This window comes from Amphiura filiformis, chromosome 20 (assembly GCF_039555335.1).
Source record: "Amphiura filiformis chromosome 20, Afil_fr2py, whole genome shotgun sequence".
In the NCBI taxonomy this organism is placed as follows: domain Eukaryota; kingdom Metazoa; phylum Echinodermata; class Ophiuroidea; order Amphilepidida; family Amphiuridae; genus Amphiura; species Amphiura filiformis.
In genome coordinates, this window is record NC_092647.1 from 32157504 (window position 1) to 32181240 (window position 23737).

The 23737-nt window shown below is 38.2% G+C and overlaps 1 protein-coding gene across 1 annotated transcript; it reads left to right on the forward strand.

The window, feature by feature from the left end:
• The first annotated feature begins 604 nt into the window (after positions 1–604).
• LOC140142611 (uncharacterized) lies at positions 605–22976 on the forward strand. Its single transcript, XM_072164611.1, is given in 10 exon segments — positions 605–706; positions 4442–4927; positions 6518–6721; positions 9444–9518; positions 10698–10961; positions 10964–10992; positions 14937–15053; positions 19944–20131; positions 20587–20811; positions 21513–22976. Coding segments are annotated over 9 exon segments (1512 nt in total). The 5' UTR covers positions 605–706; positions 4442–4647; the 3' UTR covers positions 21643–22976.
• Positions 22977–23737: the final 761 nt, after the last annotated feature.

Consider the following 23737-nt stretch of genomic DNA (forward strand, 5'->3'; position numbering starts at 1 on the left):
ATCTTTTTAAGACTAGTTTGACAAGAAATGTTTTGCCAGAAATTGCGTTTTGTGTCAAAAGTCCATGGTATTTGTTAAAACAAATTAATTCATTAAAAATTTCAAAAGTCTCCAGATTTTAACTTAACATGTTTTTATGGTCATATATATATGTCACCTTCACTTCACAGTAATTTTACAGAAATCTTACTATTTTCATTGCCAAAAAGAAAATTCCGAATTTAAATTTAAAGTAAATCTTGTGGACTCGGTTTGGAAATAAAGCTCTTCATTATATCTAAGCCAAATTAGACCAAGGAAGTATTTGCCGAAACGTGTGGGAGGGGATTTAACATTTGACACTGTGTCCCCCATCCCAACATGTGGAGTTAACATGTCCCCCTGCCCCCTCCCCCTGGAATTGACGCCCATGGCAAAATGAGTATGAATGGTCTGGTTATAACAATTAGATGCGCTCTAGTAAAATAAAAAAGTAGTTTATAATAATTACGTATATCGGCTGACTTTCTAGCTCAATAACAAGCCGGAATGTCATGGGTTTGCGCTGCTAATAGAATAACCGAATTTAGTATCACCCCCTGAATGCATCACTGCATATTATCGGAGTGTGTATATAGGCAGCAAAATACCCACTTTGATTTTAACACTGTCATTTCATTTGAAAGACAAGACTGCGAAATAACGAAATCTGCATTTTGCCTATAAGGTATGTTATTTTCCACGTTTTATCAAGCTTAGAAGACCTAGTAATATGTTTGTATTATATTGTGGACGCTGTTTGTAAAAAAATGTTTGTGTGATCCAGTATACGAGCGAGTCTCTTACTTCCACCAAGATAATAATATATGTAAGGGTGTGGGGTGTGTGTAGGGGTGTGTGTATGTATGTATGTATATGTATATAATTGCAGTTATCTAATAAAATATTTGTATATATGTAGCTCATCCATACAACAAGTATAAAAAGGATAAACAGGTCTCAGTGATTTCGGCTTTATAGAGCCGATACAATTACACCCCAACATATTTGAATGTTTGTTTGTTTTTTCTTTTATTTTTCAAAGAGTCAAGAGCCAAAAAAAAAAAAAAAGTAATTCATGTAGAGCTATACTGATATGAATATAAGTCGAAATCACAATGTTTGAGAGAAAGGTCTATAACTGCATTTATGGTGCGTTTTATGCTACTGATGCAAGAATAATACCAAAACAGTATACGAATTCTGATTTTTATTTACAAACAACCGTGGCAATGTTTTGTACGTCGAGACGCCGCGGTAGGCGCATATCCGTCACTTTCCAGAGGAAAATTTAGGTGTCCCCTGTTCGCCTATGGTTTAACAATAGCATACATCAGACGGACTTACATATACAGCGTGAACAAAACCCCTAACATACTTTTACTATACATTACGGTGGTACTACACCCCCTCATAAATGTTGTGACTAATTTTACATTTTTCTCAAAAAATAACTACGCACTGGTAACAAACAAAAGTTATGTATAATGTAGGGGCAACGGATACAATTACTTCACTGAAATTTGAGTGATTCAAGATTAGTGGTTCCTTATATGTTAAGACATGAGGTACATTCTAGTAGCACCTCTCTTCTTATCATAAATAACGCACTGCTTGTCTTGAGTCACTGAAATTCCAGTGTAGTAACTGGATTCCTTTCCCTATAATATACATAACTTTTTACCAGTGTGTTATTATTTTTGAGAAAATCTAAAAAAATAGTCACAGATTTATCAAGGGGTGTAGTACCACCTTAACTACTAACAACAAAATTATACTACACATTAGAATAATCAACAACAAAATCAATTTTATACAAAATGTTATAATGTCAAACCTACTGCACAGCAACCATTTTTTACATGAATAAAATGTATAAACCTGTTCCCTAGTACAATTTGACATTTTCATAAGATAAAATTATAAATCAAATTGTAAGTAATTTCAAGATACAAATTTCACGCAATTGCATATACATTTCAAAGATAGAAGTGCATTAATTTATATGAAGGTATTTGCATATCCGGCAAAGGTAATTGCACAATAACATTTTATGATTTGTATAATTATAAGTACAAATTCGGAAATTTTTAAAAGATAATAATAATTAAGTTAAATATTTGACACTTTTATACACTGTAAATGTACATGTAAGTGTACAGACTTGGAGTGCGTCATTATAATATTATTTCTTACAACTTGACCCGTAAAGTCCGTTGTAACAGAGTGGATCATAATCAGATTTGGTTCCTATTCGCCTTTATGCCTACCAACCTTAAACGATTGTCTAATTATTCAAAGTCACTGTTCTGTGACTTACGAACCACCGACGGTAATAAACTGAAAACTTAGGGAACTCCACAAGTCATAACAATGATAAGAGACTGTATACAGTTTAAAGTATTTTAGTGTCAAATATTATACAGGGTGTCCCCCAAACCAGAATTCTCATTGCGTCTATTTTTCTCCTATTTTTAAAAAGTTGATCAAATATATTTTGGTATGGGTATATAGCTATTCATTAGCTTTAACCTTAGAACTACGAGGGGGGGGGGGGTTATATTTTTTATCCGACATTGTCCGATGGTCTGTAACACGGGGGAAATGATCCCTGACACCTGGGGAGTATGAAACAGCAAAGGTCATCCGAGATCAAAGGTAAGGTCAAATGTAACGTTGCTCCGATTGGGTTGTGACTTGGGTAAAATGTTTCATGACACTTGGGGACTATGAAACCGTAAAGGTCATGGGAGGTCAACGGTTAGGTCAAATTCAAACTTGCTCCAATTGGGCTGTAACTCAGGAAAATGATCACTGACACTTGGAGAGTCTTAAGACACAAAGCTCATCCGAGGTCAAAGGGCAGATCAAATTTGAAGTTGCCCCGATCAGGCTGTAACTTGTGGAAAATGATCCGTGACACTTGGGGAGTATGAAACCGTAAATGTCATCCGAGGTCGAAGGTCAGGGCAAATTCAAAATGGCTGCAAAATTTGACCAAAGAGGTGAGAATTCATAAGGGCAATGCCATGACCCCGGTCACGCCACTTTTCAACTTAAGACATATCATTCGCCATTTTAACGCATGATCCTTATTTATTAATTTAAACCGGATAGTCTGTGGATAGTCTATTGCGCCTTTTGACCATGCGCACAAATAAAGTGACAGGTGTCAATACGATATGTCATTAATTATGAAATGTGATGCGTAGATATCTCGAAAGTCACCGTCATATTGGACAGAGTTACCAAAATGAATAGAGTACTACAATTATATTTAGCCATTGGAAATCGGGAACATTTTTACAAATCAATGTTTTAATACCTACCGGTATTACAACACGTGAATAACATTAATAATTAGAGACGGACCCCGAGTGACATAATCTACTAACTTTTAATGTTTACCTTATGAACTCTAACTCTTCTGCAATATGACGCCTGTTGTGTAAACCTGAGCTACATCATCCTCATCATTACGTCATTTTCGATTCTTTTCCCGAATTCATAGAAGTTTCCTGTTTGACCTCAAGTGACCTATAACCTGTCCTATGACACATTACACTAAACTACCTAACATCTCAAAAACAATAACTAACCCCTCTTAAAGAATGGCCTATTGTATTACAAATCTGTAAAATGCGATGGAAGCAGAATTTATTTCTGCGCATTGTGACACCTCATTTGATACGATAGCCCAGAAAACAATAAAACAGCGGTCAATTTAATGTAGTGAGGTCCAGATTTGAAAGTTGCACTTACAACAATACAAAAACACTCAGATATACACAGATTTCCTTCCATTATACTAAATACAAATCAATAGAATTTACTGCAACTTTCAAATCTTGGGTTACATTGATTTAAATGTACGCTGTGACGTCAATATAGACAATTGCTACAAATGAGGTGTCAAAATGCGCAGAAATAAATTCGGTTTCCAACGCATTTTACAGATTTGTAATACAATCTCCCGTTTTTGAATAATGGGCATTATTTAAAGGGGGTTAGTTACTTTAAAAAAAAGAAGATGTTTAGTATTAAATTTGCTACCAGACTACGAGGGGGGGGAGGGGTGTTATACCCCCAAGATTTTTAAGCGTCATAAAAAAACCGCGCGCGTTTACGCCCAAACGACCTAAGCTAATCGTAGATAAATCCTTTGGTGATACAACTTTCACCCACCCCGTACCCGGGGTAGGACGGGTCATCAAAGATGATCATAGAGGGGAGAGGCCTAATGATTTTCATTTTAAGAGCTACTGACTTTGTACGTGTTAGTTAGGTGAAAATAGTCATTTCCTTTTATATTGAGCAGAAAATAAAATATATGTAGTCTTATTCACAATACGTTTGCGTATTAAACACAAGGATCAAGACATCTGAGTAAATAATTATGTGCTTGCACTATCCCTTTCTACAGGTATGGACTCATGGACAAAATAATGATAATTACGGTAATACCACCATCAGAGCATATGGATGACTTCTTCAACTGATGTAGGTCTAAATGCAAGCTACAACCAAATGAAGGCAGTTACCAGTTGAGCACTGAATCAAAAATAGACAGCGTGAACTCTGACCATATAAACTTAGATTTCCATACTTGGAAGTTTATTGACGACCAATATGAAGAACTATAGACCTTTTGAGGTTCCATGGAAGAGCAAAGGAGTTCAAAACGAAAACGAGTTGTCTAAACGCAATTATGATAACTTAACATCACGTTTGAACGGTACCATCTGCAAACATCATATATTGGCCGTCATATCCCGAATTTGTTACCCACTAAAATGGACATTCAACTATGTAACACGACGACCCACTTTAGGAATGCTGTATTTATTGCTCATATTATCGTGTGTGTCGACAGTTGGTTTTTGGACAATTATAGGCGTCATAAGAACAGGTAAAAGCGCACATATAACTGTGTACCTTTGATAACAATTTCATCCATTTTATTAATCATGCTTAACATTTGAAATGTTTATCGTATCGTTATTAGGCATAAGACCACATTTAACCTGACGTTTGTTTTGAACTCGACCTGAGAACATATTGGTCACACATGACACACCAAATTGAATTCTGAATACGTGGAATGGCCTTCTGATATAATAATAATACAAATAATTTCCGATCTAATACAAATTTTATGGCAAATTACTAAATATTGACATTGTTGATATTTTTGACATTGAACAGTCCTCGAAGCAAACTTTTTAAATCTAATGATATGTACTTAACGTATTTGTAGCTGGGAGGAAAGACCGTCCATCACTTCGAGGACTGTTAAATGTCAAAAATATTAATTCTTAATATTTTGCCAGAGATTTATCACGAATTTCAAAAATTCTAAATTATTTGTTGACATTGTTCGTTTTATGCAAATCCAAGAAAAATGAAGATGTTAAACTTACAATTTTAGTGACGAATCACCACTACACTACAATAGTGGTTTCATCAGACTGGCAACTCATCACATCTGACTGCTTTCTCTTATAGTCGACAGAAACCGCTGTAGAGGGCGTGATGAGTTGGTCATATATGTTGTTGAGCGAGTAGGCCCCCTCGTCCTTGTTTAGAGTGTCTTTTCCTTTTCGGCGTATCCAGATCTGAATTATTTGATATCAAAGGACGTATTCAGAATGCAATTCGATATGTCTGATGTGCTCTCGGGTCAAAAAAAAACAACTGTGCAAACGTTGCTATCCGTCCTTTAATTTGATACAAATTTAATTGACATTATACCATGTATACCAAAGCAGTAAACATGTTTTAAGTGGCCATACAGACTCCGCATATACGACGAAGAATATTAGATGCTCGTGAGGTCTTTTAATTTTTAATGTTATTCAATCTATTCCCATTCAATTTCCAGTAATATTGAAAAAAAAAGGTAAAGGAGACGATCCTGTATAAACAGTGATCGGAGTGCCCATCTCTCTTTCATTGGCGATTGGGCCAGACTCCTCCAAGTAATGTTGCTATAGGGGGATCGCTACACCTCCTCTACAGCGAGTCTGTTACCTTCCCAGCATTTAAGAATGCCGGTACCCATTTAAACACCTGGGTGGAGAGGAGTAATCGAGATAAAGTGCCTTACTCAAGGGCACAACACGATGGCGTCGCCGGGGCTCGAACCCGCAACCTTCCAATTATGAGTCAGTGCCCGTTCCGCTAGGCCACCATGCTCCCAGTAATGTTGAACTTCCATCGAATATTGGAAAAGATCGAAACTACTAACAATGCTAATTTTACATTAAAGAGCAAAAAGGAAAAAAACAAACCTCCCTGCCTCATCAATTCATGAAAATCTTCTGGACGAGAACCAAAACATTAATTTTATACGGTCTAAAGTTGGCATTCATAACAATTTGAGTATTGTTTTTTGATTAATGATATGCACGTAGCCCTCTTTTGGCTGTTTAAAACCATCTCTCGTTTACTAAATGATTGAGTTAAATTCATATGACTTATCAATATTTTTTTTAAACAGAAAACACACTTGAGTCTATACTATCGAGTAATAATACCAATACAAAGCGTCAACTTCGTAGTCTGGGAAATTGGATGGCTTTTCCTGAGATTGACCATGATAAATTTAATGCTGCTGATATGTTCATCATTAAACCAAAGAAAATGACACCTCTGATTACACCAGAAGAAGCAGCAGAAACAAATGTAACATCTAAATCAAATGGTAAGTCAGCAAGCACAAAACGTATTTTGTAACATATGCTATAAAATTTAACGATTAAATGTATAAAAACCACAAACAAAACAAAAAGAAACACACAAACACCCACTCCAGACACACCTCCCCTCCGAAAGAACGCATCAATTACGAACGTTTGATGGCATAATTAAAACATTTTTGATTACGTTTTGAAAACGTTACAATAATAAGGCTAAACGTTATTAAAACGTTTTTAAACCCTTTTGAAAATATTGTTTTGTTTGCTGAGAATTTTCTCTTCCCGCTTGTCTCTCCTTTTTTTCGATCAGTTCTCTTTTAATTCTTTTCTTCTTTTTCTTCACTTTTCTTTTCTTTTCTTCTTTCACTGCCTTTTCTTTCGCTCAATATTGTTAGCACTCTTTTGTCATCGACTAAACCAATATACCATGTCGAACTATCATCTCGAGAGCCGATCGAGACCCTGATGACGTTTCGTCAGATGCAAACAGGGTTTTGGGAAATGGCATATTGATGTAAAACAGTTGCAAATATTTTCCCCGGATACACGGTGTCCCAGAAACAATTACCAGGTGAACAAATTTGGACCTATAATATTGGTATCGGATTTACCTTTTTGGGGGGCCCTGGGACAGGCCAAAATTAGAGACCCCAAACGAACCATGAGGAAGGCATGTGCTCTCAATTGGCCAAGTTGGCAATATTTGTAGGATATTTTGGCCCAAAACATGGTGTTTTTTTGGCTAAAATGGAAGATGCACACTGCACAGGGTAATTTTGGGGGCCCCATATATTTGGGGCCCTTGGCCCGGCCCATCGGACCCTATGGTAAATCCGGCCCTGAGAGCAGCGCGTAACTCATTTGATTGTGCATTTTAGTTGGTTGACTATGACGGGTGTGAAGAAATGAGCGGTTACATAATGCGCGCATCAATTCCAAGTTTAATCAACAGACGATTTTTTCATTATAGCTCACCCCTTCATAAGGTTTGTGTATCTCCTTAACTTTAGCCCTAAGCTAAAACTTTTGCATTAATTATCCATAACAATATTTGAAACAGCATTTTGTCCTAGAAAACATTGATTTTTACAATTGGAAGCTTCACAACTTTAATTCTTTATTTTGTGCAATATGTTATATTTTCACTTTTCAAAGAACGTCTGAGCTAAGAATGACAATGATCAAATGCTTACATCTTTACCAGAGGATGATTTAAGGAAGCCCCATCATGCACTGTAAAAGTGTTATCACTAGAGTTTCAACTACCACTTTACTTTTCAAATCCCATTGAATTCTGTGCAAAAGATGTTGTTTTAGAATTGTGTGTGTCAATATTACTTGGTTGATTTCAGAATAAAAGTGATGTGTGTTTTAAGGATAATTCATACCTTCTGTACATAACATGTGAAATCGACCAGCATTTTCAATGTTTTTTTTATTGTAAATATATCAATCCAAATTCAAATTTAACCATACACGTCTACGATGGGCAAGCAGTGGTGTCATGTTCACTCACACAGCTGTGCTAACCGCAAGTTGACCCCAGTGGAGTGATGGGAAGTGCTTAAATCATCCTCTGCATCTTTACGTGTGATTTTTGATATTTTTTTTGCATTTTGAAATATTCCAAAAACATAAATGTGTGAGAAAACTCTAAACTTTTTACCCAGCTGCGATTATTTGTGCAATAAAAATATCAACACGAAAAAAGATAAGCACCGAGCATCATCTTACACGCAGGCTCTCAATTTTAATATCGTGCAGTTCTTTCGTATTTGAACAAAACCTATAAATTAAATACTTTCCAAGAAACAGATTTTTTAAGAACCGGTAGTGTTTTTGGGACACCGTGATCTTGCCAGAGTGGATATAGACTGCACCCCAGGCAGACAGTGGTAAAATTACAATACAGTATCGGTACACTTGCACAACTTCCTAATCATGCTAATCATTGCTAATGGTGGGGTATCTGACCTCCCCCCTCTCCCTCTCAGGCGCGCGCTCTCCCTCCCCATCTCTCTCTCTCTCCCTCTCTCTTTCCCTCCCTATCCCCCATTCTCTCTACCTCTCTCTTTCTTTACCCCTCTCCCTTTCTCTCCCCCCCTCTTTCTACGCCCTACCGAACCGTTCAAGTGGGACAGTCCCCACTTTTTGGTCTCCAGAACGAGATAACGAGGGCTAAATACGATTATTTCGCTGCCACCAGTCTGTCGAGGGCCCCTACTTCCATTTTAAGGCCAAAATATCTCTTCCGTATTATGTGTTTCCTTTAAAAAGTGAGATAAAAATCAAATGGAGACGTGTATGTTTTCACCGCATAGTGGGGTCAAATTATTCTCGTCCCCACATTTTAGTCCAACCTTCATATCTCCTAAATCTTTCATCTGTACTCTCTCACTCGCTAACGAAGACCCCTACTATAGTCCCCATGTTGCAATAGCTCCGTCTATGCTTTTATGACGCTCACCGTTGAAGTGGGGGCATCGCAATGTCCCCACTTTTCACTTGAGTCCTCACTATGACGGTGAAAATTCCTATGAATGTCCCCACTTTAACGGTTCAGTGAGAGCTCTCTCTCCCTTCTCTCTCGCCCTCTCTCTTTCTTTCTCCCACCTCGATCAATTTTCGTTGTCTTACAATTAGTTTTGGGTATCCAGCTGTCTGTCAAAATAAAATAATGTAATAGTTCTTTGGTAATAATGTACAAAATGTTCTTTTCCCCCACAGATATACAACCTGCCACCGTTATTGTGCGTAGAAATGCCACATCTGTTTGTCCAGAACTCGACATTCCGGATCTGGGTAGGCCGATATCGTATTTATTGTATTAATTGTTATGTATCGAAGTCCCTTTTTTGTCTATGACACTATAATTTTTGCTTCTGAAAAAATAATTCAATAACAAACATTGTTACCTTAAATATCGAGATTACGTTCAGGCTCAGCTCTCTCGCATATTTATAATTTCAACGGAACAAATTGAAAATCAGTTGCAGCCCATGAATGCTAGTAGGCGTCCCGGTGGCCATTTTGATATTGGTTCCTTGGACATTAGTTTTTCATCCTGGGCTTTTGGATCCATATGCGGTGCCCATGAAAATGCGTAAGAGACTATTGGTTCGGAGATACAATGTCTCAATCATGTACCGCTTTGGGCTTAATAAAGTATTTATTGGTCCTATTGAACATATCTGAAGTGTAACCAACGGGGATTGGCTGACTTTGGAAATGCCTGAACCCATGACCTCTGTGTTGCTGGACAGTTATTGTAAATTCTAATATTGCAAAGACTTGTAGTTGGTAATTATATTGACCGTGTAGGTCATTTTATGTGTAATTTAAACAGCATTGGGTAGGTTTAACACTAAAACCACTGAGTCATATTTTGTAACACGGACTACGAGGCGGGGGGGGGGTCAGTGTTGTTGCACCCTTATTTTCAATTTCATATACCGCTATATTTGGTACCAATGTATAGCTATAAGTCTCCTCTATCTATTGATACCAAAATAAGTGCAAACATGCCCACATAATAATTTAATTTTTTAAATTTTTTCCTCAATATAAAAGGAAATGACTATTTCAACCTAAATAACAAGTAAAGGGTCAGTAGCTCTTGGAAGAATTTTACAGGAGCCAAATGAAAATCATTAAATTTAAATATAGAAACCAATGGTGGGCCTCAACACCCCCCCCCCCTCCCCATGGCCATCTTTGACGGCCGGTCATACCCCGGGTAAGGTCCTGGGGTAAAAACTTTATCACTAAAATGAGCGCAAAGGATAGATCTACGATTAGCTTAGGTCGTTGGGGCGGATAAAAATCTTGGGGGATCAAGTCAAAACTCGACCACCGGTTCTGGGCGGGTTCGACGTTCTTCCGGCGGAAAACGCTGGAAACCGCCGGGTTCCGCCAGAAATCGCATAGAACATTTAGTTTTGACAAAACGGTGATTAATATATCGTATCTATTTTTCCGTAGTAATTGAAAGAAAGGTAAATTTAAGCGATGTCTCTATTGACGAAGTTGAGAAAATCATACTCGGGAAGAGGATTATGGATGTTAGACAATTGGTAGAAAAGACTAACAGTCTTATCAACCAGACTCGTGTTGGCGGCAACAAAAGTTTTGTGTCGTGCGACAAAGCAACGAGTAGAGATGAATGCGGGAACAAAGCTTACAGGGAAGCGTTGGAATCCAATCGGATGCTAACTGACAATTATATGTATACACCCGGTGGAATTTGGACCCATTAGATTGTGTGCCGAGATGGAAGGTGAGAGTTAGTTAACGACCCATTGTATTTACTAAACACGCTGATGATTCCATTAAAAGGGCACTTGTCCCACACAAGTAAGTTTTTGTGTTTTTCTCTGAGGCAAAAAACAAACGCTGCTCTATGGGACCTGCCAACACATATTTTGCGTTTGGGGGATTGAACAGGGTGAGTAAAAAAAATGCAATAGAGAAATGAACCCATTTTTATTTAAGAACCGAGCTGAACCTTTTGGGTTTCAAAACATTTTATAAATAACATATCCATTAGTGATCTTGTGTGAACTAATCAAGGAATTAGCATTTACCGTTTTGTTTTTATGACACATTTTATAGCGATACCCAATTTTAATGTTTGTCCAAGAGACATCAATAATTGAATGTCATCACACTCTGTGTAAGGTAGATTTGGAACAACTGCCATTTTCTTAACCTCATTGGCATTGAAATAAAATGGAGGACCCAAAGTGTTATTGCCCTTGGTCTTGTTCAAGGAGAAGAAACATTAATTGTTGTTGTTTTCATTTCTCCTCTTTATTTTAAAGATGTTTATTCTCTATCAAAAACATAAATGTGTAGGCGGGTTTTGAAGTAGAGTGAATTACAAATATCCAGTAAGTTGGACATATTGGGAATAAATAAACTGGAGTTGGAGTCGAGTGAGGTATGACGGATTTAAAGTAATGTTGAAAAATTTGTTTGAACAGAAAAAAAGAGATTAAAATAACGCAAAAATTAACCTTATTCACGTTATAGTCAGTTTCAGAGCTGGTGCCTTTATCCTGCATTGTGTGCTCTCATTCAAAATACATGGTACATGTACCTCGTGGACAAATAATGAAATTGGGTATCGTAGCAAAAGACTCATATAAATTAAACGATAGCAGCCAGTCACTTCATTTTTTTTCATAGAAGGTGACTATTGAGTGTGGCATTTATTAAAAATTTCAATAATGGGAAAGTTTAACTTGGTTCTTACATAAATATCGATTATTTGCTCTATTGCACTTTTTTTTTACTCACCCTGTATGTTTGTTTGTTTTACGATGCATGTAAAATCCGGCGCTTGAGGGCCAAAAATGGTAGATTTTACCCGAAAAAACGCGACCGAAGCGAGTGAAAAAGCGTATAAACAAATTCTGTTTTGTACACGATCGTAACTGCAAAAATCAAAGGCTTTTATATATAGTTTTTTGTATGCAAGAAGTAGCGAAACTGCCAGGTAGAAAAGTGCTCAATTCAGAAGTATGAAGAGCGCTCGCCCCGTAGGAGAGAGGTCTATGGTTCAATTCTACACACAGGGAGGTATTTCCGGATTTTGTTCTGGTTTATCTGCCTGTGCATGTTATGTTTCCATAAACAGTAGCTCAGTGGTTAGAGCATGGAGGTATATAAATAAATGGAGAATGATCGCCAGAATTTTAATCTCCTAAGTGGAGATTACCCGTTACCTCTATTCAATGAGTCACCAAACTTCAATTGACCAGCCACTTCAGCCAAGCTATTGATCTCCACGATGGTTATGAGCCTCTACCATGGTTCATTGATTGTCACTCCCAAAAATTCCTCATAGGAATTGACCCTACATTGACCCGTACCGGAAGCCTTGTAAAAGAGACTGTATAATGACGTCAGCTAGTCAATCAGCTAGTTCAAAGTCACCAGTTTTGATAGCTTATAGTTTCAATGTATGATCGTGCGAAAACCCGAAGAAATTCGGATGTTCTGTTCTCAAGTTATGAAACTGTTTTTTACACTAGTTGTGCCGTAACTTGACAAATATACTTAGTTTTCATGTTCATATATTAAGCTTTTAAGGGGTCTGAGGGAGTTCAAATATAGTGCAAATGAAAGGAAAACGGTTTTACCTTCCGATTGTGAAAAAATTATGTTGGGCCAATTTGGGCCATTTGAGTTACGAGCGAGCAAAATTTACCTGAAGTACTTCGGAATTCAAGCAAAAGTGATGATCAGACAATCTTTTCAAGAGAGAAATTGATATACGGAATGTATAGGCCCTACATACTTTGTTTAAACAGTTTCTCATAGCATGGACGTACTAAATAATATTTAGTACGTCCATGCTCATAGTTTCGTGTATGATAACCGTGATTTTGGTTGAAGCTTCGGGTCAAATTGATTGAGTGCCATGACGGATGACATGTTAATATTGTTTTTAAACTTTTAATTCTGTATTGTCATGAAATCGTATAGGCCGCCTAAATCATCATCATTAAACTTCTCATTGTATAATAAATAATTATCAGTATTTAGGCCTAAATGATTATTAATATTATTAGGAGGCTATTATTTTCTTTGGAGGGAGGGCTTCCAAATATACGGGGGGGGGGGGGTCATAACTTTTTGGAAAAAAAGTCATAATTCAATTTTTCATGACCAAAATGTAGGAGTCACAAGATGACAACAGATAAGGTGTTTCTTTTTTCAAAAGACTGATTTCTTGATGCAATTTAAGCACTCAATTTTTGGCGAAAATGGGATTTTGATATCAAAATTTTATGAAACATGAGCACTTTCCAATAAGTAAAAACTTCATTTTACCCCATTGAAATCAATGGCCAGTGAAACAGACTTCACAATGTAATCAGCTTAGCATAATCAATATAAACCTGAAATGGCCTATTCAACAATAATTGGTCATAACCAACGTAGTACAAAAGAGGCTTGGCTGGATCATTCTCCATTTATTTATATACCTCCATGGTTAGAGCGCTCGCCCCGTAGGAGAGTTGTCTATTATATGGTTCAATTCCCCGCACAGGCAGGTATGTCCGAACTCCAGAGATTTTCTCTGGTTTACCTTAGCCCTAGAACTCTGGCCATAGTATCCGTTTTTACTTCTACTAGGGCCAGAGGCACTTACAAAAAAAAATTTGTTGGAGATGCTTGAACGATCCAGTACAAAAAATGACAGCATTTCAATGCTTGATCGAGGTCACTAATTAACATGATAAAACCCACTTGAGAACACACAATCGCCGGTCATTTCTAAAGATGCATTTATACTCAATCGCTTTTGGAGAAACCTGAATCGCACGCATGGTCAGTGTACTAAATCGCCGTCGTATTTGCCTGCTGAGCATGCGCATGATTCGCTGTTTTTCAAAAGCGACACGTAAACCTATATTGACACCCTCTGTCGGTCAACGTTCTCTAAAATTGCACACATAACTTGTGTAGTTAGCGACAATGATTCAGTCTGGGTATAAACACAGCTTTACACAATGACTAATTTCCATAGGCACAAAAGACCGTGTTCATGTACCGTTACTCAGCCAAACATGGCAGAGTAGGTCCCGGATCTTCTGTACATGTTCCTATCTCCTCAACGTTATACCTTTCCAACAAGGAAAGAGATACGAAAGGCGAACGTCTAGTTTACCTGCATGTGCATGTTATGTTTCCACTGTAATTTTATGTGTAATTGCGCTAGTGTGCGATGCGTGATTCATCTTTCCTCTGTATATTGATAAGAATAACAATTAAGCATCATTAATTAAATCTCGTGCGCTAGTTCGTAATGTTTGAATGTTTCTTTGTCAGTGATGATGCGTAAGCCTCTTCCCTTGTTTGTATGATTATTACGCTGACGGTATAAATCATCATGAGTTGATCTCGTACACTGGTGTGTTATGTGCTGTTTGTACTGTTTACCCTGACTGCTCATGTCCTTCAGTACCAGACTTGAGTCAGGGTTTATCAGGGACAATCTGTGTAGCTCAGTGGTAGGAGCGCTCGCCCCGTAAGCGAGGGGTATGGGGTTCAATTCCCCGCACAGGCATGTATATATCCGGAGTTTTTTCTCTGGTTTACCTGCCTGTGTATGTTATTTTTCTATTGTAATTTCATGTTTAATTGTACTAGTGTGCGATTCCCTGTATATTTCTTATCATCGGATATTTTCTTTTTTCCCCACATCCTTAGGTGGCCATTGTGATTCCGTACAGAAACCGCTCGTTCCATCTACCAATAGTTATCCGCTTCCTCACGCCAATGTTACAGCGTCAAAAGCTGGAGTTTGGATTTTATGTTGCTGAGCAGGTATGTACAAGAGTTTTTGGCACACGTTATGCATTCAGTGTTCAAGTACTTTCTTAATCCCACCCATTTCTGGAGTTTATCCTTAGTGTAAGAGAGCACGAAATACTAGGATTACAGTTAGGGTAATGAATTAGGGTTAGGATTAGGGTAAGGGTTAGGGTTAGGGTAGGATTAAGGTTAGGGTTAGGGTTCGGATTAGAGTTTGTTTGGTATTCTCTTAGACGAAGTACACACCTATCTGGGGTACGGTATTGTGGGGAACTGGTGGGGATTAAGATGAGATTATAAGGGATTAACCGATTGGCGGGGCCCTGTCTGTAGCGTTTTGTAAATGTGTAATTTCCCAATATTTCTTTTCTTTTTTGATATCTTACTGCTGAGAAAACTATACCTTAATTGTTAGATTATGTGTAATAAACACCTACATGTACTCATGTTAATGTTGTACCCGGAGGGCACTCAACTTTGGAAGTGACGGGGAGGTGCTGACAGCAGTTCGAAACTAGGGATGTTTCGGTCTCATTACTCGTTGACTGCCGATAAACGTCCCAATAAATCGGACTTAGTCACCGGTCAGTTCTCATGATAGATTTCCATGGCTAACGATGGTTAACTATGAAAACATGTTAAAGGACATCAAGAAAATTTTCTAAGTTATTTATTTTGAGCTCTTTCGAGTATCGACGAGTAATGGATATATTCTGTAGATTTAGGTTTTGTCTGTGACTGCTAATGTGAGGCCGTCGTAGGTCGTACGGGGCTCAAACTCGGTGGGTGGGTGTAGCTCTGTCCTGGCAAGAAGAAGTTTATGTTCGTTAAGTCATCCGACCCCGCCCCCCCCCCCCCCATGGGTCATTTGAGGTCAAATGACTAAAGACTGTCATATGGGCATGAAACTAGGTCGTACGAGGCTCAAACTCGGTGGGTGGGTGTAGTTCTGTCCTGGCCCGAAGAAGTTTATGTTCGTTAAGTCATCCGACCCCAGGGCCCCTCCCAGGGGTCATTTGAGGTCAAATGACTAAAAACTGTCATATGGGCATGAAACTAGGTCGTACGGGACTCAAACTCGGTGGGTGGGTGACGTTCTGTCCTGGCAAGAAGATGTTTATGTTCGTTAAGTCATCCGACCCCGGGGCCCCCTCCCAGGGGTCATTTGAGGTCAAATGACTAAAAACTGTCATATGGGCATGAAACTAGGTCGTACGGGACTCAAACTCGGTGGGTGGGTGTAGTTCTGTCCTGGCAAGAAGATGTTTATGTTCGTTAAGTCGTCCGACCCCGGGCTCCCTCCCAGGGGTCATTTGAGGTCAAATGACTAAAAACTGTCATATGGGCATGAAACTAGGTCCTACAGGGCTCAAACTCGGTGGGTGGGTATAGTTCTGTGCTGGCAAGAAGATGTTTATGTTCGTTAAGTCATCTGACCACGGGGTCCCCTCCCAGGGGTCATCTAAGGTCAAATTACTAAAAAGTGTCGTATGGGCATGATGACAGTCAACATTTAAAGCAGCATTTTTTGAAGGTCATTTTGGGGTCATCCAAGGTCACCACGGGTCATCTGAGGTCAAATTAGTAAAAGCTCATATATGGGCATGAAACTTGGTAGGTACAGTCAACATTTAGAGTTATAAGTTTAGGTCATTTTGGGGTCATCCAATGTCACCCTGGGGTCATCTGAGGTCAAATTAGTAAAAATTGTCATATGGGCATGTCACCATCAGCCTGGTAATCGCGCCCAGCCGAGAACCGCCAAACATGGGTAACCGCCTAGTCTATTTTAAAACTGATGAATCAATGACTATGTTCATCATGTCATATAGAGGCCTTGCATGCGACGTATCATCCCGTAAATATGGCGGACTACTCAAATGCATTCAACAAAAGCATGATTGCAATCTACCGTGACAGTTCGTCTCACACATAATCCTGCACTACGATCAAATAGGTTGATGACAACATTTGATTGAATGGACTGCACTCCGCCATAACTACGGTGAAGGACACCGGTTGAAAACCTTTGTTTGGAGCCAATCAATAATTTCATGCAGGGCCTCTATTGTATCATTCTCACATAGATATAGAAATACTAAATTCGTTCACTATCTATATTTTTACTTCTAGTAGAGCTCCAATCTAAGGGTTAAAGTTATGTTTAGGTTAGGTTAGGATTTTTTAAAAGTACCCAGTACAGTGAACCTTATGGTACAAATGCGCGCGAAAATTTTAGCATAGGTCTATTGAAACTAAACTGGTGAAATATGGGACAAAAGTGGAATAAATTCGCGCAAAGCGCTAAAAATGGCATTTTGTGGCTATAAAATGGCCAAATATGAGGTTAATTTCGACACAAACCAATACACAGGCGTCAATATTGGGGGGTGATTATATTGACCATCCCCCTGGCAAAATATTGTGGCATTTATCCCCCCCGATCTACGCCTATGTAATTTAGAGCCCTGTGACTCCATCGGTCTCCCTCTCCTCTCTCTCCTCCCCCTTCCTTTTTTTCTTCCTCCCCTTGGCGGAAACTCTAATAGGCACAAAGGACCAATATGCGATACGTAATCTATTTCCTCTTCTTTCTATATCTAACCATGAAGGTAGTAGAGAAGGAGTGAGCTCGCGTTAAGCTCATTACGTAAATTCTATTGTAAACACAATAGAGACAGATATACCTTTGATCTAATGATCATCGCCGATAATTTCTGGAATGACTCCGTCTCATGGGGGTTCATATTTAGTAACAAGTAAATCACGTATGCGCAAAACATGTATTATGGATGCGCATACATTTACTTAGCTGTTGAACTTGAATATTCATATTTCATTTAATATAATAATGATTTTTACGATTAATATGTTGAAACATGTTGTTCCAGAATGTTTCTAAACAGGTTATTATGGAATGGTGCACTTCACACACATTTTAAGGACGGGTAAAATTGTTTTCACCACTGTTTTAAAAATACGAAGATCTTATTAAAACAAATTGCGCATTTTTAAGTTGAGGAATTCTCCCATCAAACGAGATGTATCTCAGTGTTGCCCGGTACTGCCCGGGTTGGTCCGATTTTATTTGTTTACCCAAAATTTTAACAATTGTTCCTCCCCCGAGGTTTCAAAATAAACCGCGTCCTGAGCCCTCTTTTAAACTAGGCAATGAAAGAGATGTAAAGCATAATGTGCATCATTTTCATCAAGTTAGAATGACTTATGCTGTTTCATCATATTTATAGCGCACACAAGTGTGCGACCATGCATGTATACAGCACAAAAGATTATAAGTGATAATCGGTTACATAATCAAAACGTTGATCTGAAAACCTCAAAGGGCGGCAATTATGATTGTACAATAGAATGCGTGCGAGCTTTCTCCTTCTCTACTACCTCCATGATCTAACCTCCTTGGGCCTACATATTAGTACTGATATATCATACGCTGGCGAAATTACGTAATTAATCGGATTAATTAACATACTGAGCAATAGGTGAAAACAATTTTGACAAAAGGAGTTGTCCTTGTCAATTTGTAGACATGTACTTTTGATTATTTACATAGCTTCTTCTCCAATCACTGTGTAAAACATCCATCCAAAAATCTGATTGCTATTATTATATGGATGAATGGACATATCACAAAAGGATTGCTTATCTCAATAGGGCATGTACTTAAGCTTTTTTTTTTAACTGACCGGCGTTATTGGGCGTTTTATCGGAGGTCACCGAGTAATGCCGAAGATCAAAATCGATTTTATGTATTGTGTATGTATCATAGGACGCTCGTATTAATTGTCTCTATGCGCTTGAGAATTCAACAATATAAATAATGGTAGCTCTATTATAATACACATTAATGTTTTAAGCAGATAAAATTCCAAAATATAATACGTTTTCTGCCTTTGCTTGTCACGTGGTAGGCCTATGTTGAAGTTGCGATTATATTTGTAAATAAGTTTCAGATGAATAACAAGAAGACAAGTGGCCTAGTGGTCTAAGGCGCTAGGCTCATAGAGTACTAAGCGTTGCGCCGTGAGTTCGAACCCCGCCTCTGCCAAACTTTAAAAGAAGTAAATTAAAATTTGACTTTTTTTGGGAGAATTTATGTATGGTGTGGAGTGGTGTTATAGGGCATGTACTTTAACTGGCCGGCGCGGTCCGGTGACTAAGTCTTTATTGGGCGTTTTATCGGCAGTCAACGAGTAATGTTAACAACCAGACTCGTGTTGGCGGCAACACAAGTTTTGTGTCGTGCGACAAAGCAACGAGTAGAGATGAATGCGGGAACAAATCGTTCAGGGAAGCGTTGGAATCCAATCGGATTTGAAAAAAGAGGGTCTTTTGGTGGCAGGAAAAACAAAAAAGAGTGTCAATGGGTGAGAGCGAATTCAGTAAAACAAAAAGGGGTCATTGGGTGAGAGGGTCGCACATCCCTGTCACCCATTTTAGTGAGTGCACCCTGGGCTTGTACCATTGGAAATTCCAAAATTGGTGAATTCCAATGTGTCGCTTTAAAGGAACGTGTAAAGCTTTGTAGGTCGTCTTTGCACATAGATTACCAATATGGAATTAGTATTTCCATCATTCCGCTTTGAGTTACATGTATAAGCTTTTGTTTCAATCCGAGCGCAAGAAGACCGTAAGTCCAAAAATGATAAATCGAACAATATCGATCAATATTACAGATATTTGCTTAGTTGATATACAAAATGATTCTTAGCTTCTTGTCTATACCCATGTACCTGAGAAGTGTCAATATTATGGCTTTTTTGGTTTCCAAATTATCTTATTTTAACAAGTTTAAACGATCATATCTCAAAACGCCAAATATGACTTACGGTCTTCTTGCCCTCAGCATGCTCAGTTTTATTTATTATATTGATATGTTCACAGGCAAATAAGCTGAACTTCAACCGAGCTATGTTAATGAATGTGGGCTTCCTGGAGTCGCTAAATTTCTCCAAATGGGATTGTTTTGTTTTTCACGACGTGGATCATATCCCCATTAGCGACAACAACTACTATGGCTGTAGTGGCATGCCAAGGCATTTCTTGAGTGGAGCAGATCGATGGGAATATAAGTAAGTCAGTTTGCAGAGGACGGGCGACTATAAATAACATATCCAGTATTTTGACAGACCATTGGTTCAACACGTAAATCACGATATTTGGGCAAGTCGATGGTAACCCTTGTTATACAGAGTGCCCCCCCCCCCCAAATAGAGGCCCCTCATTGCCCCCTCTTTTACTCCTATTTCTGAAAAGTTGATCAAATATATTTTGGTATGAAAAGAAACCCTTAATCGTTAGCGTTAATAAACCAAAAGAATTATTTCAATCGGCTCACAACTTTTGAACTATTTTCACTCGGGTAAGGAAATAAAGAAAATAATCAACTGTCCAAAGCTAACGCTAAATATGGCGCCTCCGCCTAATGCTGCGACGGCTGATGGTGTAACTTATGCAGGGATTGTGATGTGGTATATTGATGTCCCTTTGTAAACCTATTTCGTTTGTGTATTTGTTTCTTTTTTAGATTACCCTACAATAATTTCTTTGGTGCTGTGATGGGATTAGGCCGAGGTCAAGTATTCCAAATTAATGGTTTTCCCAATGTTTATTGGGGTTGGGGTGCTGAGGATGATGAAATATTGAAACGCGTTGGAGAAGCCGGACTAGAGATCACCCGTATCAAAGGACCTAAAGGATACTATAATGTCATTAAACATCATCATCAAAGTGCTCCACTCATGAAAGAGAGGTAAGATGAATTACATGCATGCCCATGCATGTTAAGAAAATGTCGCCTTTCCCCCTTGTCCTTTTCCGATTGTTATTTCGCCGGGTTCATCACATGACATGCATAATGACGTATCGTGATTTTTGGTAATTTTGCAATGTTTTGGTGTATTGGTTTTAAATATAGTTCTCTTCAATTACACCAAGTCTCAAAGCTGAAAATTTGATAATAATTAAAGAAATACCAAAAATAATGGTACAAAGAGTAGAAGTTCAAAATTCCATAAAAACATGTAAAAAGTAACGCTGTTTTCGGTTATAACTCAAGAATGGTAAATACATTTTCTGAATCATTGTGACTAGATGAATACCATGAAAGGGTTTTAAACAATTTGAGCAAGTTTTAAATTTGACCCAGTGTAAAGTTCGATGACCTTTATCCGCCAAAAACTACTCCGGTTCAATTGCTTTCAGGCATTTTTGTGTAGCCCATGATGTCAACTACTAGTATGGTAAAAATGAACGTGTAGCTTTGCCCCCCAAGTGGTACTGTCCAATTCTGGGCTCACATACTATTATGTATTGTATATAAATTTGCATACAAAAGTCCCGTTTTCTCAAAATGACACAAATTTGAAATACGCCTGATATATCTCCGAATGATCATCTTGGTTTAACTATAATAAGAAAATCATCTTAATATTTTTTCTTGTTTCGTTTCAGGCATAATCTTCTAAAGAACTTTAAACCACGACTCAAAAAAGACGGTTTGAACAATTTGCAGTATAAAAAACCGGAAGTCACACTCCACGTGTTATATACCAATATCTCAGTTGATATCCAGAAACTCTAATGGAACGTACCACATGTTAAAATGTAATCAAGTCTGAAGCTGAAGGACAGCATCAGAAAACAGACCCGAAAACGGCGTAGAATAATACCGTTAATAACCATAGATTTTACTCAGCAAACCCAGGATTCTAAAAGCCATGCAAAACCAGGAGAAATACAGAAGGGTCAGAAACACCTTTCAAAGCACACTATAATAGGCGTGTGGTCAAACCAGTAGTATAACATAGGAATGTTCGTGTCACCGAGTAATTTAATGGGTTTTTTGTTGCACCTTTAAAACAATAAGAAAGCACAAAAAAAACCCGTATACTACTATACAAATATTGACTGCTGTGAGAGGCATGGTTAAATTTATAGGTCCAAGGTGATCTCAAAACCATGACTATGGCCCGAGGCATAGCCGAAGGAAAAAGTCATGTTTTGAGATCACCGCGGGCCTATAACTTTATCCATGCTCGGAATAAAAAGCAGTCAATATTTGTTTTATATACCAAATCATAAGACTCTTGTCATCTGTTTAGTTAAAAGCGTCGATTTTGAGAAGAGAAATTAATAGTTTCAATGCGAACGGCACAGATCATTACAATCTGCGATTTCCGCGTAATTATAGCGCGCGAAATATCATTTTACGCTTGGAACGACACACATGCAGAACTATGCCCGGGGAATAGTTACTTTTGCAGGCATAGTCAAAACTATGCCCGCGCTTTTAACCAATCAGATGACGGGAACTTTAGTTGAGGTATATAATACGTTTGGGCAAAATTTTCTCTAAAAACAGCTAATTTTGGCAAAATCAAAATTATTATCAAAACATCTTTCAATAAATGCACTTTTTTGACCAGAAATGGAAAGAAGTTGAAATGAAACCCATCTGTGTATCAATGGTTACGTAATGTTATTTTAATATAACCCCTTACATGATGAAATTGGAGGCTTGAATTGGTTGGCATTATCCAAAATAGGCTAAGAGGTTAAAATGGATGTCATTTTGGACGCCATCTTGTACTTCTATAACTAAGCTGCCATATTGGAATGGCTATAATTTCAATTCATGACCACTAGCAATTGCAATGTTAGGGTTTAGATTTAGGGTTATGTCATAGAGTTAGAGTGTAGGGTTATAATTTAGGTTAGGGTTTAGATGTATAAAACATTGTTCCATGCATCTTACAGGTACATGTATGCATGGCTGCATATTGCCTGGCTATAGCGCTATGTAAACAATGACATGTGTCTGTGTGTTGACACTGCACGAAAAGGTGTGAAGTGGCTATACGTAGAGGTCATGTTGGCTATTACATAACAAAGCTTTACTGATATAATGGGAAAGTTAGTGACTTTGAAATGTAGTAAAATTTTAAACCTAGAACAATTTTAATGGTTTTCATTTTGTGGCAAATTGTCACTGTGGGGGTGGGTGTGTGTGGGGGGTTGTTGTTGTTAATCCACAGGCATTTTGCCAATGACTGGTACGTCAATGTTTTCCGAGTCGTAACATCATGCGGCATGTTGAACCGTAAAATTGTGCGTATTTTCTACAGAATGACGCAGCACCTTAAATTCAGCCGTAACATTATGCGGCATGTTGAACCATGCCCTGTCATACCTCTACACGATCCTAGTTTATAATACTCACATGCCTATAGCAGACTTCCAAATGTCCATAAATCCATCATGAACATGGAATTAAACAGGCTTTTATAATGATTATCCTATCTGATATCACGTCTATGTTCATACACTTTGTCATGGTGCTGAATTCGGCAGCCGTGACTTCCACAACTGTATCAAAATAAATTTTAATTTTCCAACTGAAAAATATTATGTCGGTCCAATCGCAAATAATAATATTATAATCGTGCATTATAACTGAAAGCAAAACAAAGTCACCAAAATGCAGATTGTGCTTCAATTCTCTCTCTCTCTGTGTCAGGTGGCGCTGTGTAGCGCTGCTGTGGTCTTCACAAGAGTACGCCATCTCACTCGATCTGATGCCAAGTGCGTTGCACCTTGCATTCCCTGGTTAGAAACCAGCTTCACGTCATTAGTCCAAGATGTTGGTGGACGTCCTCTTCCTCGTTTGCCTTCCATAG